The following is a 20,948-nucleotide window of genomic DNA, read 5'->3' on the forward strand; positions in this document are numbered from 1 at the left end:
CCAAGGACACAGTGTCTACTGACAAACCAAGACCACTAATCAGCTTCTCCAATGCAATACACGGACGTGGGCACTTTAATTCATAGCTTTGGGCTCTTGGCCATTCCTGAGATTCTATGACTCTGTGACTTTATGGTTCTATGGTTCTAAGCCACAGGGCAATAATGCCAGTGCCCTAGACAGCCTCAGTACAGGAAACAAACATGGTCTAAATGGGACAACCAGCTACATCCTTCCCTTCCACTTAAAAAAGACCAGCTACACCATCATGGATTCAAACAATAAGAATAGTCCCATGTTCCTGATATTTCCTCCAGAGGTCATCAGTCCAGAACAAACAACTCTTACAGCCTTCGCCTATAATGCCCAAAACCGAGTGCAGAAAGTCCTTATTAGAAAACTGAAGGTCTTAGGGGTAAGTAAAATTTGTCCCTATGTATATTCTATACAGGGCGGGGTGGGTAAGAACTATCTGAGCACACATTCTTCAACAAGGATGAACTCCACCTTTCATTTCCACTCCAATTATGAAGTAAGCACTGTGCTTCTGTATAAATTGTGCACAAGATTCTGTGAACAGGAAAACACAAGATGAATAAATTCAATGTTCCTGGACTCTTAAAAACCATAACCGCCAAACTAACAAGCTTTGAGATTTTTCTAGTCAATTTCAGAAAGAAAAAAACGTTGCAATCAAGTAGAAGCTAGGCCAGATTCCCTATGAGGCATACTGCAACACATGCTTTTATACCTTCTCATGCAAGCCCAGAAATGGGAAGCTCAAGAAGGGAGAAGGTCAGAGAAGGAGAGAAAGGAAAGACATACCTTGATTGAGGTAGTCGTTAAGGGACCAGCAAGAAACATGGCACTAAAGAAATTTCCAGGATCCACAAGGATGACCCAGCTATGTCTTTAAGCATCAGTGGAGAGGATGCCTAAACTGGCCTTCCCCTGTAATCAAATTGATGAATACCTTAATTGTCATCATAGAACCTTCAACCAGAAACTGATAGAAGCAGATACAGAGATCTAAGTGAAGCACTGAGCCTAGCTTCTGGAGATCAGTCCAAGAGAAGAAAGAGCAATAATATGAGCAAAGGGGTCAAAACCATGATGGTGATACCCACAGAAACAGCTGATCTGAGCTAGTGAGAGCTCACTGACTCTGGACTGATAGTGGGGGAACCTGCATAGGACCAAACTAGGCCCACTGGATGTGGGGAACAGTTGTGAGGCTTTGGCACTCTGTGGGGTCACTGGCAGTGGGACCAGGATTTATTCCTAGTATTTTAACTGACATTTTGGAGTCCATTCTTTTTGGGAGGGATACCTCGCTCAGCCTAAATATAGGGAGGAGGGCCTTAGTCCTGCCTGGAAGTAGTATGTCAGACTTTGTTGACTCCCCATGGGAAGCCTGACCCTTTCTAAAGAATAGATGGGGAGGTGGGGGGAAGGAAGGGTGGGAGAAAGGGAGAGAGTGGGACTAGGTATAGCTATGTTAAATGAGAAGATTGTATTTGAAAAAAGAAAATAAATAAAAACAATCTTCTGATTTTGACAGTGTTGCTGACCACTTGCCCTTGGGTAATCAATTCACAGGGTGGGGCTGGAGCATAGGAAGGATGAATCCTCCCTTTCTCAGAAGTCTTTAGTTGCCTGTAGTTCTCTGCCTACAGATGGAGTCCTGGCAAACATTAATTTCTCCATCAATCATCTCCTTCATTCTAGAAATACTAATTTTATTTACCAACCCTTTCTTAAGAAAATGGGAACGTGAGAGGTAGAGAGGTATGCTTGAGGGTATAATGTCACCCATGTCTTTGAGAATATTTTGTCCTTTGAACTCCAGTCTCCCACAATGGAAAATAGAAAGTGGACTTTTTCAGGGAAAAGAAAAGAAGGAAATAAGAAAGATCATCCTATAGCAAGTGGAAGACCACTGGTGCAATCTGCTCCAGTCTTTCTTCAAATACAATGGAATCCGATTTTGAACGAAATCACTTATATTACTTTAACAAAAGTGGAATTAGGTGCAAGCACCTATGTTAGTTGCTGTATTCACAGAAATAAATGCAAGCTAGTTTTTCCTCACTGAGGAAAATGAGGTGTCATTCAAACATAAAAATAGCATGAATATATTGAGAACTGTATTTCAATGGAGTATCTAACAAGAGTAAAAACAGTGACAGTGGCAATGGGAGCCCAGAGCTGGGACAATTAAAAGGGGATGAATACAACTCACAATGAATTGGACATTTAATGCAGATTCTGAAGAAATGATGGAATTCCAACAAATAGAAATGAAAGAAGAAAAGAGAAGCATACTAGATGCAGAAAGCACTGGAAAGTGATGCCCAGGAAGCAAAGGGAGGATCAACCTGGGCTTAAAAGATTTAAGAAGACTAAGAATATAAAGACTCGACCTGCCTGATAAATTAGTCATGTTTTAGCCACGCAGTATAATAGACCCAGTAATGAAGGTCTGTGATACAAGAAGAGGGTAACAAGCCAAGAGGAAGCATAAAGAATCTCATTTTCATATTAAGTGAAAGAAGTCAATGAGTGCCTTGGGTGAGGGACGGACAATGGAAGAATATCTCTGTATATCCACCAACACGCGGAAAAACAAAGTTATGAAATAAGCATCCCGAATTTGCCTACAGCAGGATGATGGGATACAAATCAAATATGTATGATTTTGTAATTCCTTTGTCAGGTTGCTATTTATATTTACCTGTATCCACTCATTTGTGTGCAGAGATGGTCATATGTATGCCACAGCACACGTGTGGAGGTCAGAGTGCACTCTCTCCTTCCACCATCTGGGTTTCAGGGATCGAGCTCTGCTTGTCAGGCTTGGTGTCAGGCTGAAGTATGCATGATTTCACAACTAGAGATAATAGGAAAGTTAGCTACTTTGGGATTTTGGCACTCAGGGAAGTTGAAAAAAATAGGTGAACTGATGACCCCAAGCCTAAAAGGACGACAGCATCAACAACAAAAAAGTCAGAAAACCAGGCTTAAAGCAGGAAAGTGAGCCCATCGGAGGACATATGGATTGAGTTGGTATTGGGACATTTAAGAGGGACAGACATCCAGATATGACAAAAATGCCTACCATACCTCTTAGGATTCGGCCACTAACAGTTGGTACTGCAGCAAAAGACCTCACCCAGATTGAGGAGTAGAGTGAAGAGCTCATAAACGACAAAAAGCCCCTGGGTCATACACCTTCTGTCCTTTCTGCCATTCTCACCAGGCTTCTCTAGCACCCACAGACCCCTGCCTAGCATTAACAAACAGTAGGTGGAGAATATGCCTTACGAGCACAGGCCTGGGGATGCAACCCTGCTTCAAAAGGCTCAGAGGATCACGCACCTCCAAAAGGATTTTCCTGAGTAGCCCCTTGATTGGCCATGCTGGTTCCATAATTTAAATTCAAATCAGATGGAGGGATTAACAAAACATCAAGGAATATTATAAAGGGACGTCCATTATCCTTCCCTAGATTATAAAGAGGGTGACGGCCAAATCCATAACTAAAGATTTAAGTAGAATGGACGCCACCACTGTGTCTCTTCTGAGCTCACTTTCCCCTCTTTTGCAGACAACCCAGATCCTGTGTGGAATCATGAACTTTTCATTTGGAGTTGTTTTCCTTTTCACCTTGGTAAACCCATATCCAAGGTTTCCTTTTATATTTATCTCAGGATATCCATTTTGGGGCTCTGCTTTGGTGAGTACAGTGCATTTAGTTCAATTTAAAGGCATATCAACCAGGCAAGGTGTTAGTGAATGAATTCTTAGTTATGAAGCAAGACAGACTTGGGTATATAATTCTGTAGAAGATGTCACAAAGGCATTAATAACCTCATTGCAATTACGTCTATCCTCCTTTGAATTACCAGATTGATGGTAGCCCATCTTTGGGTCTTGAAATTTTGAGAGAATATTCCTCTGGGTTTTGTGGTTGTTTATTGGTCCATTAATTCATCCAAAATTTCTTACAACACATGATAAACTGTTTTTATAGAGCAAGACAATAAAGATCCAAATTTTAGGACATTGATTATCCTCCAATGGACATTCAGTCTGATAAGAAAGAAACCATGCCAAGAGATCAGTGTACTTCTTATACCTTTGTGGTGTTGCTTCTGATGTTGATAAGCAAACAGTTTGCTCTGCAGAAAGTGAAGAAGCAGGGACAGGGACAGCTCCTGGATGTGCCTTCTGAGCCATGCAGAGATGTTTATTTAATCACACATAGTCCACATTAATTTAGCACCTTCTTAGCATCAGAGAAGGGGCAGGGTGAGGGATTCAGTAGAAGGCAGTCCCTGGCCACAAGTCCTCATACCGCAGGCTATGACAAGTATTTGACAAGGACGCAGAAGCTGCTTCCAAAGGAAAGACATCTAAGTGTAAAGGGAACTTTTCAGTCATTTCCAGCAAGACCAGGGCTTAAAGAATGAAGGGTTGTTTACTTAGGTGAAAAAAGTATATACAAAGAGTGGGAACAGGGCAGTGTCTGGATATAAAGGCAGGGAGGTCTCATTGTCTGTCTGACGGTCTGGGAAAGCATCCACTACAAATGGGGCTGGAAAACGGGTCTGAAAATTTAAACATAGCTGGGGCCAAGCTCAGATTTTAAGTTTCCACTAAGCAACGAGGCTCCCATACTTGATCGACCTCCATAAAAATTGGTGTGTGTGATTTCTTCCTTCCTTTCTTCCTCCCTTCCTTTTTCCTTCCTTCCTTTCTCTACTTTCCTTCCTTTCTTCTCTCCTTCCTTTCTTTACTTTTCTTCCTTCCTTTTTTCTTCTTTCTTTTTTTCCTTCCTTCTTTCCTTCCTTCCTTTCCTTTCCTTTCCTTTCCTTTTTCTTTTCTTTCTTTCACCAGTCTGTTGACCAAAACTGTACCCAGTGTTCCTATCCAACAGAACACACTGGTTGGACTCTAATGACTATATGACCTTAGTGTTCCTAAAATGATGACACTGATGTCATTTGGAAACTGAGTCATGATATCACTAACAGGAAATGGGTTAGGAAATTGAAAGTCCAGTGAGGTAAAAACAGCCTCTTCTTCACACAGGTGGCTCAGACTAAAGCAGACCTAGCCTTTTGTTCTCTCTGGACAGAGATGGCTCACAAAGGACATGACCCTTTTTCGTCCTCTGTTCTGTGGACAGAGGTGGCTCACCCTCCTCACTTCCCTGGTGTTTCTGTGACCTTAGGAGAGAGGCATAAGGAAGAAGTGGACAGAGACATGACCTGAGAAACACTCCACATCAGCTTACCATGTCCATCATGGAGATACTTTTTATCTCTTTGTTTGTTTGTAGTTCATTAACTCTGGAGCATTTCTGATTGCACTGAAAAGAAAAACTACGGACTATATGGTGAGTTCTATTTCTGCCTTGTAAAAATTATAATTACTACATACTTTGCCTGGCTCTGAAAGTCATCATAGAGTCAAAAGTCATTAGCTATCAGGAGACTTTTCCAGGTTATTATGTTTGAGTTTCATGTTCTACTTAAGGACACTGAGGCACGGACCAGTCCAATTATTGTCTATGATCTTAGGTTGTTAATGCAGATTGGGTCTCAGATCTCTAGTCATTCATTCTCTTCCATAAGTAGTTTTGGAGTCTACTGCAGACTAGATGCTTTACCAGGCCATAGTCTGACTCACAGGAATAGCATGATGTAGACAACCTAATTAAATCATAAACAGACTCCAGAGGTAAAGAATATGTTGCTGGTCTATGTAAATTTGTAGATATAGAGTATTCTATCTCACTCAAAGCAACAAAGACATTAGATAGTAATAAGTCAGTAAGTCATTTGAATCAAAGAACATCCTAACATTTTGTAATTTTAAAATATGTTTACATTTATTTATTAGGTATTGTATGGGGTGCTTGTTCATGCCACAGTGTACCCATGGCTGTCACAGTGTACCTGGGGCAGTCACACAAATGTACCCATGGTAGTCAGTCCTCACGAAAGTCACAGTGTATCAGTGGCAGTCATGGTGTATCTGTGGAAGTCAGAATGTACCCGCAGAAGTCAGAAGACAGCTTGTAGGAGCCGGTTCTCTCCTTCTACCATGGGGGTCCCAGGCATGGAACCCAGGTGGCAAGTTCATTTGTCTGCTGAGTCATCTCACCAGACCCAAAAGTTTGTAATTTTCAGAAGATACCAGTGACAAAGTAATGAGTACAGTGTTGGATTAAATACAGTCTTAAATGAACATTTAAACAGGCCACAGCTACCTCTATTTGAATGGAAGTTAACCCAGGCACAGAATTTGAGAGATGGAGAGGGGATCAAAGGTTAGCTGACTTCTCTCATCCACTGTGGAAGAATGCCCAAAGACTATTATGAGCTGCAAAGGTTTTAAATGATCACATGGTGGTTTCTTGGTGTTGGGACTAATCGAGCTCTCCAGTACTCACCCATCCCCACTGCTCTGTCTGTGGCACAAGGTAGGCCTGAGTCTTGTGTTCTGTTCTGATTCTATTGCAGATAAAAATGAGCCAGGTGATGAATTTACTCAGTGCCCTGGGAGCAACAGCTGGAATCGTTCTCCTCATATTTGGTTTCCTTCTAGATGGAGAATTCATCTGTGGCTATTCTCCAGATTCTAGTCAGTGTGGTGCTATTACCACCCTGTTCATTGTAAGTCCCCTGCGCCATTCCTAGAATGAGAAGAGATGGTTTAAACAAAAGGCTAGCACCCAGCACCATCCAGACAGTATTGTGGACATGTGTGCATTTCTCTGTACTCAAGACATTCAAGAGTCCACTGGACCAAACCAACATTTTAGCAGGCATTGTGGAGTAGAACAATAAACACTCAATAACTTATAAAGCATATAAAACATGCACGCAAAATAAGTATAATATATATAGAAAATGATACTAAGATAGAGGCTTAGTGGTAGGCTTGTGGTTCAAAGTTCTCAATATACATTATAATTTTGTCTATGGTTTTTATTTGATTTTAATGTTTAGATTATATTTCTGATAAAGTACAGTAAACTGAAAATAGACATTTCTGCTCTGCCCAAAATACAACAATAATTAGTGTAAAATAATGTAAAAGGTATGAATATAGAAATAAATTGATTGTCACATTAAAGACTGCTAACATGAGTATCTTCATGGCGGATTGAGATGAGGCAATAGCTTTAATCCAAATGCCACCAAAAATTGATGAAGAAGTTCAAAACTACCTGAGAGAATGGGGTTCATGTAAAAAGAGAGCTGTTCTAAGATAGTGTTTGGTGTGATTGAGTATAATAGGACCCCCAAAATCACATAAGGGGATCAGAGAAGAGGGAGCTGGTTGGTCATGCTGAGCAGAACTTTCCAAATCAATCCTCTGAAAACAAAGTGCTACCTATAAAACAAATAAAACAAAACTCACTCAAGACATTTAAAAGCCTTAAAGGTTTGCTATTTGCAAACTAGAAGTTTGTAAAAGAAAAGCTTAGGACTTGGAATTTCTAAACAGAACGTTAAAGAACACACAAGCTGCTTATGTGTCGCAGCTGTGGGTCAGTGTTGGCCTTCTGAAATCTAATTCTGAGAGGAAGGTGAAGGGCCAGTGTCCACTCAAGGCAGGGCTACAGTGACTTGAGCCCTCAATAGGCTTCTTAATCTTCAAGTAAGGATAAAACAAAGAGCCCTGCCCAAAGTGGTACAGAGGACTCACTAAACAGAGTAAATAGAGAAGAAAAGAAACTTAAGAAACTGTAGCCATAAACCAAACATATGACTTCTTCCCATGCCTCAGCCCCATCCCCACCCCCTGAGATTTTTAACTTTCAGTAGACATCAACTAGGTGATCCAAGAATGCTCACAACTTGAACTGGATCTTGCCAATGCTAAAGGATATATGGGGATAGATGAGCAATAGCTTCACGAAGTCCCTCTAACTTTTTCCAACCCAAACTGAAAACATTGTATAAAAAGAAATGACTCTATGGATGGCAGCTAACAGGAACAAGATACACTGCGCTCCTCTGCCAATAATACAGTCTAATCATCACTCTTTGTGATGATTTTCAACAAGAGAATATATACATATATATAATACTAGGTATGATGTGTTTCTATCTATATAACATATGTTATATGTTGAGAGAAGCTGTATATTGCAGCATTACTAAACCACCACCGGTGCCGGCACACCTCACATAGTCTCAAACAACAGTCCTTAAGAAATCCCAAAGTAGATGTTCCACAAGATATGACACAGCTCATAGGCAGCTCCAACTCCTTGAGCTTAGCAACTGTGTGATCTCCATTAAAGATTACTGGAGCAAAAGTGCCCTCCTTCAAAGTGCCGTGGCCATTAACTGTGACTTTCTTTATTTTTCTTTTTTGTTTTTTGTTTTTATTATTATTATTATTTATTAAAGATTTCTGTCTCTTCCCCGCCACCACCTCCCATATCCTTCCCTCTCCCCCAATTAACTCCCCCTCTCTCATCTGCCCGAAGAGCTGACCGGGTTCCCTACCCTGTGGGGAGTCCAAGAACCTCCCACCTCCTTCCAGGTCTAGTAAGGTGAACATCCAAACAGCCTAGGCTCCCACAAAGCCAGTACGTGCAGTAGAATCAAAAACCCATTGCCATTGTTCTTGACTTCTCAGCAGTCCTCATTGTCTGCTATGTTCAGTGAGTCCGGTTTTATCCCATGCTTTTTCAGACCCAGTCCAGCTGGCCTTGGTGAGTTCCCGAAAGAACATCCCCATTGTCTCAGTGTGTGGGTGCACCCCTCATGGCCCTGAGTTCCTTACTCGTGCTCTCTCTCCTTTTGCTCCTAATTTCGACCTTACTGTGACTTTCTTATCTTTCTGTTTTCCCCATGCTAGTTTAAGGTTTAAGACAACTAATAGAGCCAGGCGGTGGTGGCGCATGCCATTAATCCAAGCATCTGGGAGGCAGAGGCAGACAGATCTCAATGAATTCAAGGCCAGCCTGGTCTACAAGAGCTAGTTCCAGGACAGGCTCCAAAAGCTACAGAGAAACCCTGTCTCAAAAACAAAAAAAAAGATAACTAATAGACAACCTTACTAACATGACATCACTGTGACAGTGTCTGGATGATATGTGTTCTATAAGACTGAAATTAACCAGGCCCAAACACCAAAAACACATGACGACAACTACAGACCTATATTTCTTATAAATATAGCTGTAAAAGTCCCCAGTTAAATACAAGCATGTCGAATCTAGTGATGTATACACAGGATCATCAACTACAACCAGGTTTCATGTGTCCCAAGAATGGAATGTATATTTAAAGAAATCTATATATTTATTGTACCATATCAGCAAAGCACTAGATGAAATCCACATGATATTTGAGTGGACATAGAAAATAAAACATTTGACTGAATTCATCGTCAAATGACAAAAACACTCAACAAGCCATGAGTAGAGGAAGAACTTCCTCAATTTGATTAAGTCATGTATAAAATTCCTCAACTTGCTTTCTCTCTATCAAAAGCCTGGAAATTTATTAATTGATGCATTCAGCATCCAGCAGGATTCAATCAGAAGGTCCCAGGCTGCAGTCAAGGAGTAATGAGGAAGTAGGATGGCAAGCAGAGACGTGATGTAAAGATGCATCATCATCTGAGATGTTAGAGTGGGAGACAACATCCACTTACATAAACGGCACCCAGCTTCAGCCCAGTGTCGATCTCCACTGCAAACAAACCACCTATATATAAACATGCGTTACAAGAACACTGCTGCGGCATTGTTCAAAGTAAAACAAACAAACAGCGAAGAGAAAAAAAAGAAGGAAATATATCAGCTCCTGTCACAGAGGAGTAAAGTATTGAAATACTTTACACCATGACACATTGGATCACTGTTAAAATAAACCAGGGGATCTTAAATAGTTATTCAAGCTATCATAAAAATACAATAGACAAATACAGCATAGAATAGACTGTCAATAACGTGAGCCTTTGCAATGGCAACAGAAGGATCCAGTCTTGGAAGAGGGCAGGCTTTGACCAGCTCTGTGCCAGGGTCCAGCCTGTGAATTCCTGACCAAGTGTGTAGGGCTATGTGTGCTCTTAGCCGGCATGGTACCATCTACTTTAAAAGTTTTCTGTAGCTGGGTGGTGGTGGCACACACCTTTAATCCCAGCACTTGGGAGGCAGAGGCAGGCGGATCTCCATGAGTCTGAGGCCAACCTGGTCTACAGAGCAAGTTCCAGGACAAGCGCCAAAGCTACAGAAAACCCTGTCTTGAAAAACAAAACCAAACAAAATTTTCTATAGCAATTAGAAAGGACTGAGTGGTGTTTCTAGTCTAGCTTTCTCTCCGTGTCTGTTTTTCTGTGTGCTGCATTTTTTTTTCTGGGGCAGTAGTTTTCCCTTTCCCCCCTCTTTTCCTTGCCTTTTCTATTTTTGTCTCTACCATTTCCTATCTCTTGGATTTCTTCTGTCTTTGTCCTTCAAGAGACTACTTTTCTGATATGCACTCCTCTTTGGATGCTGCGTCTATAAAATGGAAAATTACCTGCATTTCATTTAGCAAACATTCTGTTTGATTTTTCTTAAAGAAAATAATGCTCTCCTATGCCATGTTAGTACAGCTTATATTCCCATTATCCTTCACTAAGTTGAGAGGGGAGGGTTTATTGTGTAGTTTCGACTGCTTCATTGTGATCAGCAAAGCCATCTCTGTCCTAATGTCCTGACTCCCCTGTTTGCTTCTGTTGCAGGGGATTTTGGCTATGCTGATGATCTTCAGCATTACTGAGCTGTTCGTCTCCCTCTTTTACTCAACTTTGTGGTACACCAGAGAATAACTTGGGGAATGCTGTTCTTGAATAGCACTGTGCAAATAAAGATGCAAAGCAATACATCTCAGAGGATAGTAGGCTCATGAGAAAGAGCCAAGACACATACATACTTAAAACTCACAGTTTTGAAACAAAAGAGGTTGGGGGTGACTCAAGGGGGATCATTTTGGGTGATGAAATCCATCCTGTACCCTTGGAAGGCCACTTCCTCACCCACAGAACACTCACTTTGGTGTGATCATCCTTCTTGCTCGTTGTGGCATGGCCACTCTATAAGTAAAGATATGAACCGAAGTTCAAACTCGGGTGACCACGTCATCTGACTTCTCCACTCATGACAGTTTCCTGAGAAGTCCCCCAAGAGACACCACACAAGGGCTCCTGCTCCATGAAGCGGGAAGATGAAATGAAAGGAAGAATGAGTTGATGAGAAAATTCTACCTTGAAGCCACAAGGCTGTCAATTGTTATGCGTCCGGCACCTGCAAGAGTGACTGCAGCATGCTGTTTCATTTTTATTTTGAACTTGACACAGGTAACGGACTACAGTTACCTAGGAAGAGGAATGGTCGATTTGAGTAGTTGCCCAGATAAAACTACCTGTGGTCATGTTTGGGGCACTGTGAGAGGCGATATCTCCCGCAGGTGCGGGGAGCTGTAGAGATGGGTCAGAGAGCGAGAAAGCAGCATTCCTTCATGATTTCTGCTTCCGATTCCCGCTTTGAGTCTCAGACCTGACGTATAAGCCAAACAGAACCCCCTTTCTCCTCTAAATTTCTTTCGGTTCTAGTATTTGCCATAGTAACAGAGAGAAGCAAATGAATAAATACTCAGTAATCAAGGATGACAAATACTGATGGAGCTACCATATCCCAGACTTTGTATCAGATGGTACAGAGCTGCTCATCTGACCTCACAAAATACTGAGGCAAATTTTGTTAAATCCAAACAAGGAAGCTGAAGCACAAAATGGGTAAGATTTTCTCAAGGTCACAAAGGTTGCTGTGGTAAGTCACATCAACATGCAGTCTGGTTCCACAGCCCGAGAGGTGTCACTCCTTACCTACGGGTATCCATCTCTCAAGCTCTTTTTGGGTCTCTGAACCCCTTTATACCCTTCAAAGTTAAGAGCCATTACATGGTGACAGAAATAATGTTTTCCCAAAACAAACTATATGTTTCACAGTAATGTGAAGAATAGCACTGGTTTAATCCTCAAAACCCCTAAGGAAACAGTTCGCAGACTTGGCTGCACACTCGCATCGTCTGAGGAACTTCCAGAAAGCCCAGTGCACCGTGGGCAAACACACATCACTTACATCAGCCTGTGGTAGGAGCCACTCAATAGTTTTCAGAGATTTACAGGTGATTCCAATGCAGAAGGGACTGCTTTAAGACATCATTGTGTGTGTGTGTGTGTGTGTGTGTGTGTGTGTGTGTGTGTGTTGGTGGGAGCAACTAGATACTCCCGATGACCCTTCCCTACAGTCCATCATGTCTCATGCTCTGTAACCTGTGGAATACACCAGTATGTTCTAGTGAAAGAGCTAAAGGGAGAGCTGGGAAGATGGCTCAAGTTAGGAGTATTCCCTGCTCTTGATTGCCAGCATCCACACTGGAGAGACCCGAGAACTGAAGTTCCAGGGTCTCTTACACCCTCTTCAGGTTCCCACGACACCTGAATGATTGCGATGCACATATACCCATGCAGTCACATATACAAATAAAATAGAAAACCATTTAATGTCCTCGTGTTTTTGAAAACGCTTTTGAACTCATGGATCCCAAAGAGGTCCTGAGGATGCAGGAAGATTTTCAGTCCTCACTCTGAGCACCACAGCACTGTACCTCACTGCCCTACGCTAACTGCTAACACTAGCATTGAGACACTGCCCATTAAGGAAGGTGTGCCTTCAGTCACAGGCACGAGAATGAAACTCAAAGCAGCCCACTGTTCTGAGAGCACAAGGGCATCTCATTTAAAGCCAGGATTTGAATTAAGATTCCTAACTGCAAACCTCATAGTTCATGCTGCCCTGGGCACAGGAAGAACTCTATCCTGTTCAAATGAATAAACTTACAAGCTTCTTACATTTCAGCTCTAAGCTGGAAGGTGCATGTATGAGGGGGAGGGGCAAAAGACAAAGGTTTTTATTTCCCACGGATTGAGGTATTGGTCCAAGAATACTTGGTAACTGCGTGAGTGATGTTCAAGCTCTAGAAATAGTTAAAGGAGAAACCTGACACATAAAGGTAAGGCCTTAGTAGACGAATTATTAGATGTTATTTTATCATGCACAAGTCATGTGACTTAAACAGAGGTTTTAAACACTATGGGCTTTAAATTCCAAGGCTAAAACTCAGTAACGCCTCCCTCATGCCTTGCTGTGAACCGTCAGCACGTGGAGCTTTTAAGTCTCTGAGTAAATGGTATAGGGGCTTATAATTAGGATTTTCTTGCTTTTAAAACATTTTATCAATTTCTAGCAGTGTGTTTAGGGGCTAATTTCTCCATTTCCTGAGCCTTGGTTTCTTTAATCACAAAGCTATCATTTGATACTATGTTGTCAGACTTTCTACACAGGTAGAGTTTGGTATATGAATGGACATCTGATGAATGTTACTTTCCTATTAAAACTGGGAAACATTCCTTCAGAATACAAAGAACTATAAAAATGTTAAGTATCTGAACTTATATTGTAAGTACAACATTGGGATCTTCAGGCCTGTAGCCAGATTCGATCTTACTTCAATACTGAACCTCAGTTCTGAGGAACCTGATTCTCCCTTACCAATGCTCTGAAACAAAATCCCTCTGAAGGCAGTAACTGTGGGTGCCAGGGCTCTGTTGAGCAGCCAACAACAGGCCGTCACCTTACTTACTAATTCTGAGAAGCTTACTGGTCCTCACCTTCATGGGAGAAAAAGCCCAACAGAGGCCTTAGGTCTTGTAACATTTCAGAAGCACAAGACTCAGAAAAGCATAGCCGTGCTTTTAAAAGACATAGAGACCAACGGCTGAATAAGGAAATGACAAAATAATCATAGTGTAAAATGCAGTCTTCAGAAGAGGGAAGCACAGTACTGAGAGATGGGGACTTGAGACTATGTGGGTCTGCAAAGGCTAACCGGGTAAAAGTTGATTGTTCTACTTTTATGTACACTGTCAGACAGCATCTTTTCAAACTCAGAAGCATGGGATAATGACAAGATGATATTTCAAAGGAAAGATTTGTTAAGGGTGTAATAGCATCAACAAAATGTCAAACATAAAGCAGGAGAAAATGGAGATTCCGATGTGGTGTGGTTCACAAGTCCTACTTGTGGTGGGCATTTGAACACGCTCAGTCCAAACCAGCAGAGACAACTTGAGTTGAAGATGTAACCTGAATTCGAGTCAGTTTGGGAGGATTCACATGGAGACAAGGCCATCTCACTGGCTAGAAAGACAAGAAGAATAAACATCCCAAGGCGAAGAAAATGGAACTTAGGAAAAGATACGAAGGTTAGGTTGCGCATCCCCGCCTGGACAGGACTCTCAAAGGCTATACATCCACAAGGCCTCACCCTGCTCCCACACACAATGCACTGAAAGGCACATATCTCTAACCCACCCACTGTGCCTGGACACAAGCTGCAGGTCTCACAGTCATCTCCAGCCTGGAGAGCCTGGTTTGAGCATATTCTTTTTTTTATTATTATTATCTTTTTTTTTAATTGCGAAAAGAAGAAAAAAAAACATAAACAAAAAACAAGTTTCCGCCTCCTCCCAGCCTCCCATTTCCCTTCCCTTCCTCCCATCCTTCTCCCCCTCCTCCCACCCTTCTCCCCCTCCTCCCACCCTTCTCCCCCTCCCCCCACTCCTCTCCCCCTTCCTCTCCAGTCCACAGAGCAGTCCGGGTTCCCTGCCCTGTGTTAAGTCCTAGGTCCTCCCCCCTCCGTCCATATCTAGGAAGGTGAACATTCAAACTGGCTAGGCCCACACAAAGCCAGCACATTAAGTAAGATCAAACCCCCATGCCATTGTCCTTGGCTTCTCATCAGTCCTCATTGTTCGCCATGTTCAGAGAGTCCGGTTTTATCCCATGCTTTTTCGGTCACAGTCCAGCTGGCCTTGGTGAGCTCCCAGTAGATCAGCTCCACTGTCTCAGTGGGTGGATGCACGCCTCGTGGTCCCGAATTCTTTGCTCATGTTCTCCCTCCTTCTGCTCCTCCTTGGGACCTTGGGAGCTCAGTCCAGTGCTCCTGTGTTAAAGACCTTAATTAGAAAAGTTAGCTCCCATTGTGACCATACTGAGAAGTGAGCCTTAAGTGGTGATTAGCCATAAGGGCTCTGCCCTTACAAACGCTAACACTGTCACCATGGAAACCAGTGAGTACCCATCCCCAATCCCTCCCTGAGTGTGTGTTCTCTGGCCCTCAGGCCTTTCTCACTGGGATATCAGAGCACAAAAGCCCTGTCAGGCGTGGAGCCATTGACCTTGACCTTCCCAGACTAATAAATTGTAATAAGTCTTTGTTATTTATAAATTTGCAAAAGTTTTGGCTCTTTTACTGGAGCAGCACAAACAGACTAAGGCATTACATCATCATATCTACTGACACACTACAACAGATACACGCCCAAGAATCTCTAATGGTCGGGGGACCTGCCATTTTCATGCCCCTCCTTACTATAGCATGTCTGACTGGTGACTGTCAGGCTGTCACCTGAGTTTTCGGAGTGGCAGTGTGTTCTCTACCCAAACAGCAGCTTGCCCCACTAACAAACTACTTCAGTAATGGAGGGATGACCCTTGTATGTTCCACCAAAACCAGCCTCCCCAGAAACGCTTCTGCTCAGTGGTCCTGATTATACATCTCCGAACCAGCTTAAACAGAGAGGGGGAAACGAGAGGCGAGAGAGAGGTGAATAGCCTCAGATTAGTTAATATAGTTTCTGTATGTCAACCCTTCAGATTAAGTGGGCAAAGTTACCTCTCTACACCTCTCTATCTCCAATGAAATAAAGTAATTGACAAGGAAATTAAAAATTATTAAGAAGCCTAACATATGAGCATGTGTATATGGAAGAGAGGATAATAATATCCTTAAGAAAAATCTTTTATTCTCCTCCAGATATTTAGAGTTTCCCCATGCCACCAACTCGCTCCACTTACCTCCTTGACCTGGCACTGAACTTGGCCATACAGCTCCAGGCAATACTACAGAGAGAGAGGGCAGCAGGAAGGTGGAGGATAAGGGTGGGCTCATATGTAAACGTGGCATTTCAGTTCACAGCACCCGAAATAGAGCTTGCTTGCCTCACGCTTCTGGGTGCATGTGCTATGGAGACCAAATTGTATTTCAGGCCATTTCTGCTAAATTTGACACAAGATTTACATAGTCCCCTAGAACAGTGTATGCGCAAATGAGAAATGTGATTGAAAGGCGACAGGTACACCACTCCCAAGTGGACCTGCTCGGGGATTCTGAGTCTTTGCATGGGTGCCTCCCCACCTGCTCAACCCTAAAAGTGAAGCGTGAAGGTAAAGTCCATCCCGAGCAGCCCATCTCTGGAGAGTTTCTAGCGCCCTCCTAGCCCTTAGGGACCCACCACCCACAGCTGCTTCCAGGGTGGTGGCTGTAGAACTTCTTCTAACTAAGGTAGCATGAAGCACAGCCGACAGGCCCCAGGGGTATTTTTTCAAGAAGTGAAACCTCCCGGTGAGGCACAAACTTTTTTGTATATCCTTTCTATCAAAGCAAAGTGATTGGATCAAGTCTCAAGGTAGCAGAAGCGACTAATTTCCTGTCACCTGGTGTCAATCAGAGGCACCAGCCCCAGGCCTGGTCTATCTCACCCATCTTCAAGTACTTGAGATAGGAGAAGCGGACAGCTGACTCAGCTGTGTCTAAACCAGCCCTTGAGCCTTGAAGCCTTGGAGACCCAGGTAAGGAATGAGCTTGTTCTGTTTAAATGACTGGAAAGGGAGGTGGATGAGGAGAGTCATGGTTTGAGAGACTAGAGAGTCTTTCAGACTGGGGTGGTCCTGGCGAGACTTTCAAAGGGCAGCGTAATTTCAGCTGTGGTGATTTCAAGGCTGGCTGTGCCACCCTCCTCCTAACTGCCGCCCTCTCAGAATGGCTGTAGGCAATGGGTGGTGAGCAGAGGCCAACACACGTAAGTCAGAGGATAACCGCAGGAGTCAGTTTTCTGAGGGAACCTGGGCCATCAGCTTTGCCAATAAGCCAGATAGCTGGTCTGATTCACAAGACCGTTTTTTCTTGTGCTCTACCAGGAAAGGAAATCAGGATAAATCCGCAGGTGATAGGAGATGTAGAGAAAAGGCCCGTGTGTGAGCAATACTGCAGTTGTGGAAATAGTGTGGTTTTGCTAGTGCCTGAATATGGGAGGGAGCTGAAGGAGCAAGCGTAAAATCTGCCTCCAAGCCTGAGTGTGTCTGTGCACTTCCATGTACACACGTGGAAGATGGAGCTTCATGGTAGATGCCTTCTTCAGTCACAAGACAGTTCCCTCACTCAATCTGAAACTTATGAATTCGGCTGGACTGGCTGGCCAACAAGCTCCAGGGATTGGACTTTCTGCACTGAAGTTACAAGTGCATGCTACCACAGCTGGAGTTCATGTGGATGCTGAGGGGCATGCTACCACAGCTGGAGTTCATGTGGATGCTGGGGGGCATGCTACCACAGCTGGAGTTCATGTGGATGCTGAGGGGCATGCTACCACAGCTGGAGTTCATGTGGATGCTGAGACCCATAGTTAGGTCCTCACACTTGTGACGCATGACTTGAGTCATCTCACAAGCCCCATCGTTTAAACCTCTTAAGTCTGAGCAGTTGGCAAAATAAAGTGACCCAAGGCACTGTGCCCAGAGAAGGCCTTTTACAGAGAAGTTTCGGTTGAGTGGCAGAAACTGGTTGAAAAAATGTGAGCGAGGAGGAAGTTGGGGAAGTGGCAGACAGCAAAATCTGACAAGCTGAAGTGAAGAAAGGGGAAATGGGGTGGTAATGGGGGACCTTGCGAGACTGTTAAATGGGAGGTTAGGGACTAGGGAACAAGGTAGCACATTTTGTTTGGATAAGGGCCAGGAATAATAATTATTCCCTGAGTATTTATTCCCTTATCAATCGCAGCACATCTTATATTATCCTAATTTTACAGAGGTCATAGATGTGCGTGATGCCACAAAAGAGCGAGAGTGGGTCCCAGGAAGAGGGATTTCTGGAAAGAGCAGCACCTGGTGGGAGGGACTGGGTTGAAAGGGTAGAGAAGGGAAGGTGTAAGAAGATTCGCCTGCAGCCATAGGTACAGGAGGAAGGAAGAGTCAGTGAAAAGCTGTTCTGAATGGAAGGAGGAAGTTGAGGTTGGGGGCTTCAAGCATCTCAGCAGATGATGGAGTTATTGGACCTAAAACTTATTATTCAAACCAAAACCATAGAAGAAGCTGTGATATATTCAGGGGAATGAGAAGGTGATGTCTCTACAAGTCAAAAAGGGCTGTGGAAGAAGCTGTGATATCTTGAGGGGAACGAGAAGGTGGTGGCTCTGGAAGTCAAAAGGGCTGTGGAAGAAGCTGTGATATCTTGAGGGGAACGAGAAGGTGGTGGCTCTGGAAGTCAAAAGGGCTGTGGAAGTTGCAGTGGAGGGATAAATGTGTGAGCAAATCAAGTCGTGATTTCAGTGCCAGCATTTTTCGCATTTGTGAAAATAAAGCCCTGTGTCGTCACATTTTGACCAATATGGTCAGTAACCTCTGTTAATCTATCAGACAATCTTTTCTGTGATCTGGAGTCCACTGAAGCCATTCTGTATAATTTATTTTAATGATAAGGCAAAGGTGGAGAAATCTACATTTGTGGAGTACATGGACCAGCTCGAATTTCACGCGTTTCCACTGGATGTAATTTTCTTGCACCATCTACAGCGCCCCCATGTGTGTGAGAAGGGGGAGGTGGATAATTAGCATAAAATGGTATGTCAGTCATATTTGCTTATAAAATAGTATTTTGTAGTAATATTTATTCAACACTTTGGAGAAATATAGTTATTAGAAAGATACTATTCTAACAGAAAGACAAAATGTTCTTCTCTCCGTATTATTATTGCCAATAGCCCATACAGACAGCCCCACTAGATTCTGCCTAAATAAAAGGTTTATATCAGCAACAACACAGAACCAAGACTTAAGGAGCCTCTGGTAACTACAGAGGAATTACAGTGCTAGTCCAGTCATTTCCATCGCCCAGAATAATTAATGATCTTGTACTTTAAGTCGCCATCACTAAAATTAGTCCCCTAGAATGGAGTTAAGTGAACTTTAGTTCATTTCATAGTTGCCAAAAGATACTGGGATAAATTACGGGGACCTCTATGCACCCACTAAAAGGAAATGCAATGCTTACTAAAAGAGAGAGGTATAAAAAAAAAAGCTGGGGAAAGCACAGCTAGTATCCGTGGGGACACAGTACATGCTCAATTAAACAGCTACAGTCATACAGTGTAGCCTGGGGTTCACAGAATGAGCATCAGTATCAGTGGCTCCCCAACTGCGTATAAGGTCTTTGCAAAAGCATGCCCCACATCCAGGGACAGGATCCTTATTTGTGATGAGAGCAAACTGGTTTCTGAGATTTTTCTAGTTCTAGACCAGAACTCATTTGAAAATTCCTTGGTAAGTAAATAATTTTTATTTTGGTTGGCAGTCTCGTGGTTTGTGGCATGAAGCAGATTCCCCTGGGGCCAAGTGACATCTGGTAATTTAGAACAGGAGGGAAATGAAGTGAGAAACTCTTCCCTAAAGCCCATGCTGCAGACAGCTCATGTTCTGTATCACTTTAGGTCGTGTAGAATGTGCATATTTTGAAGAGAAAGGAAGAGAAACCAGACTGTCCCCCACAGGAGTCAAAGCAGTGAGTCATGGACACTGCAGTTGACAAGTTGAAGGATTTACTGTAGATCATTAGTAATCACACATAACTTGTCGGCCTTGTCCTGTCCTCTGGAAAGCAGAGGCAACGATTCATCCCTTGTTGCCTCTACTGGGCTCAGAAGAGATGTCCCAGATGAGATTTCCTTGTAATTATAAAACTGGCAGAAGTTTAAGAGATTAACTCCCCAGCTCTCCAAGACATTAGCGTAAGTCTCAGGAGCCCGGGTAGTCTTAATTTCCAAGGCCTGTTTCACAGCTTACAATCAATAAAGATGAGCCAGAGGTGTGGTCCTAGAGAAGGAGATCCAGGGCACAGGAAAATATCAAGAGAATTCATACATGTGGTTGATATCCAATAGTAACCAATGGATGAATGCTCCCAGCAAACAGCATGTGAAGAAGGCTGGATGGCCTTAGCCTGTCAGAGCTGAAGAGAATGTGGTTCAGCACCTCATCACCTCAGAAACAACTGTGAGCACTAACAGACGACACTCACTACCCTCTTCCCCTAGGCACATATACGCACTCATTCTTCAGAATTCTATGAGAAGGGTACTGTTCTCACTTTACAGATGGATAAAGTGGAAACTACAGCTCAGAAGGATATGACAAGAATTACAACAAGGCAGCTGATATTTATTAAGATGCGCATGCTTTGCATAAATCTATCATTCCTTCAATGCTTACTGAGAAGCTTTAACATGAACATTATGTTAGCTGCTGGTCAAGAGGCAACAACGTCATTTATTTCTGTAGAGAGAAGACTGCAATAAATGAGTAATTTGACATAGTAATACTTGGAATGTGGTGAACAGAGCAAGATGCATTGAGGCAGAGAGAATATGTAAGAGCATGCGTGATAGGCTGAGGGTTCAGACAAGGCCTCTGAGGATAGCCAATGTTTAAGCCTGGGTGAAAAAAGTCACACGAACATAAACTGTCACCATCTATCTCATAGAAGCTGTGAGACAAGAATCATTACCACTTCCAGTCTAAAGTTGAATAACCTGAGACCCAGAGAACTTGTCCAGTACCTCAGAGTAATTAGAATTAATGTTTCAGAGCAGACAGTCTGACTCAGGGGCTGTGATCTTACGTGTGACGACAGAGCATTCTTGATGTGACCTGCTCAAAGTCAGAGTTGGAGGGAGAGAGGGGCCTAGAACCATCCCTT

The 20,948-nt window shown here is 43.0% G+C and overlaps 1 protein-coding gene across 1 annotated transcript; it reads left to right on the forward strand.

Moving 5' to 3' along the window:
- Positions 1 to 268: 268 nt before the first annotated feature.
- On the forward strand, positions 269 to 10,845 carry Ms4a5 (membrane spanning 4-domains A5). Its single transcript, XM_041662176.1, has 5 exons — positions 269 to 415; positions 3,608 to 3,736; positions 5,345 to 5,401; positions 6,531 to 6,683; positions 10,759 to 10,845. Exons 1-5 carry the CDS (start codon positions 269 to 271, stop codon positions 10,843 to 10,845), a joined length of 573 nt encoding a protein of 190 aa, XP_041518110.1.
- Positions 10,846 to 20,948: the final 10,103 nt, after the last annotated feature.

Source organism: Microtus oregoni, unplaced genomic scaffold (genome assembly GCF_018167655.1).
Source record: "Microtus oregoni isolate MIOR12 unplaced genomic scaffold, Mior012 000012F_ref0000307, whole genome shotgun sequence".
NCBI classification, from domain to species: Eukaryota; Metazoa; Chordata; class Mammalia; order Rodentia; family Cricetidae; genus Microtus; species Microtus oregoni.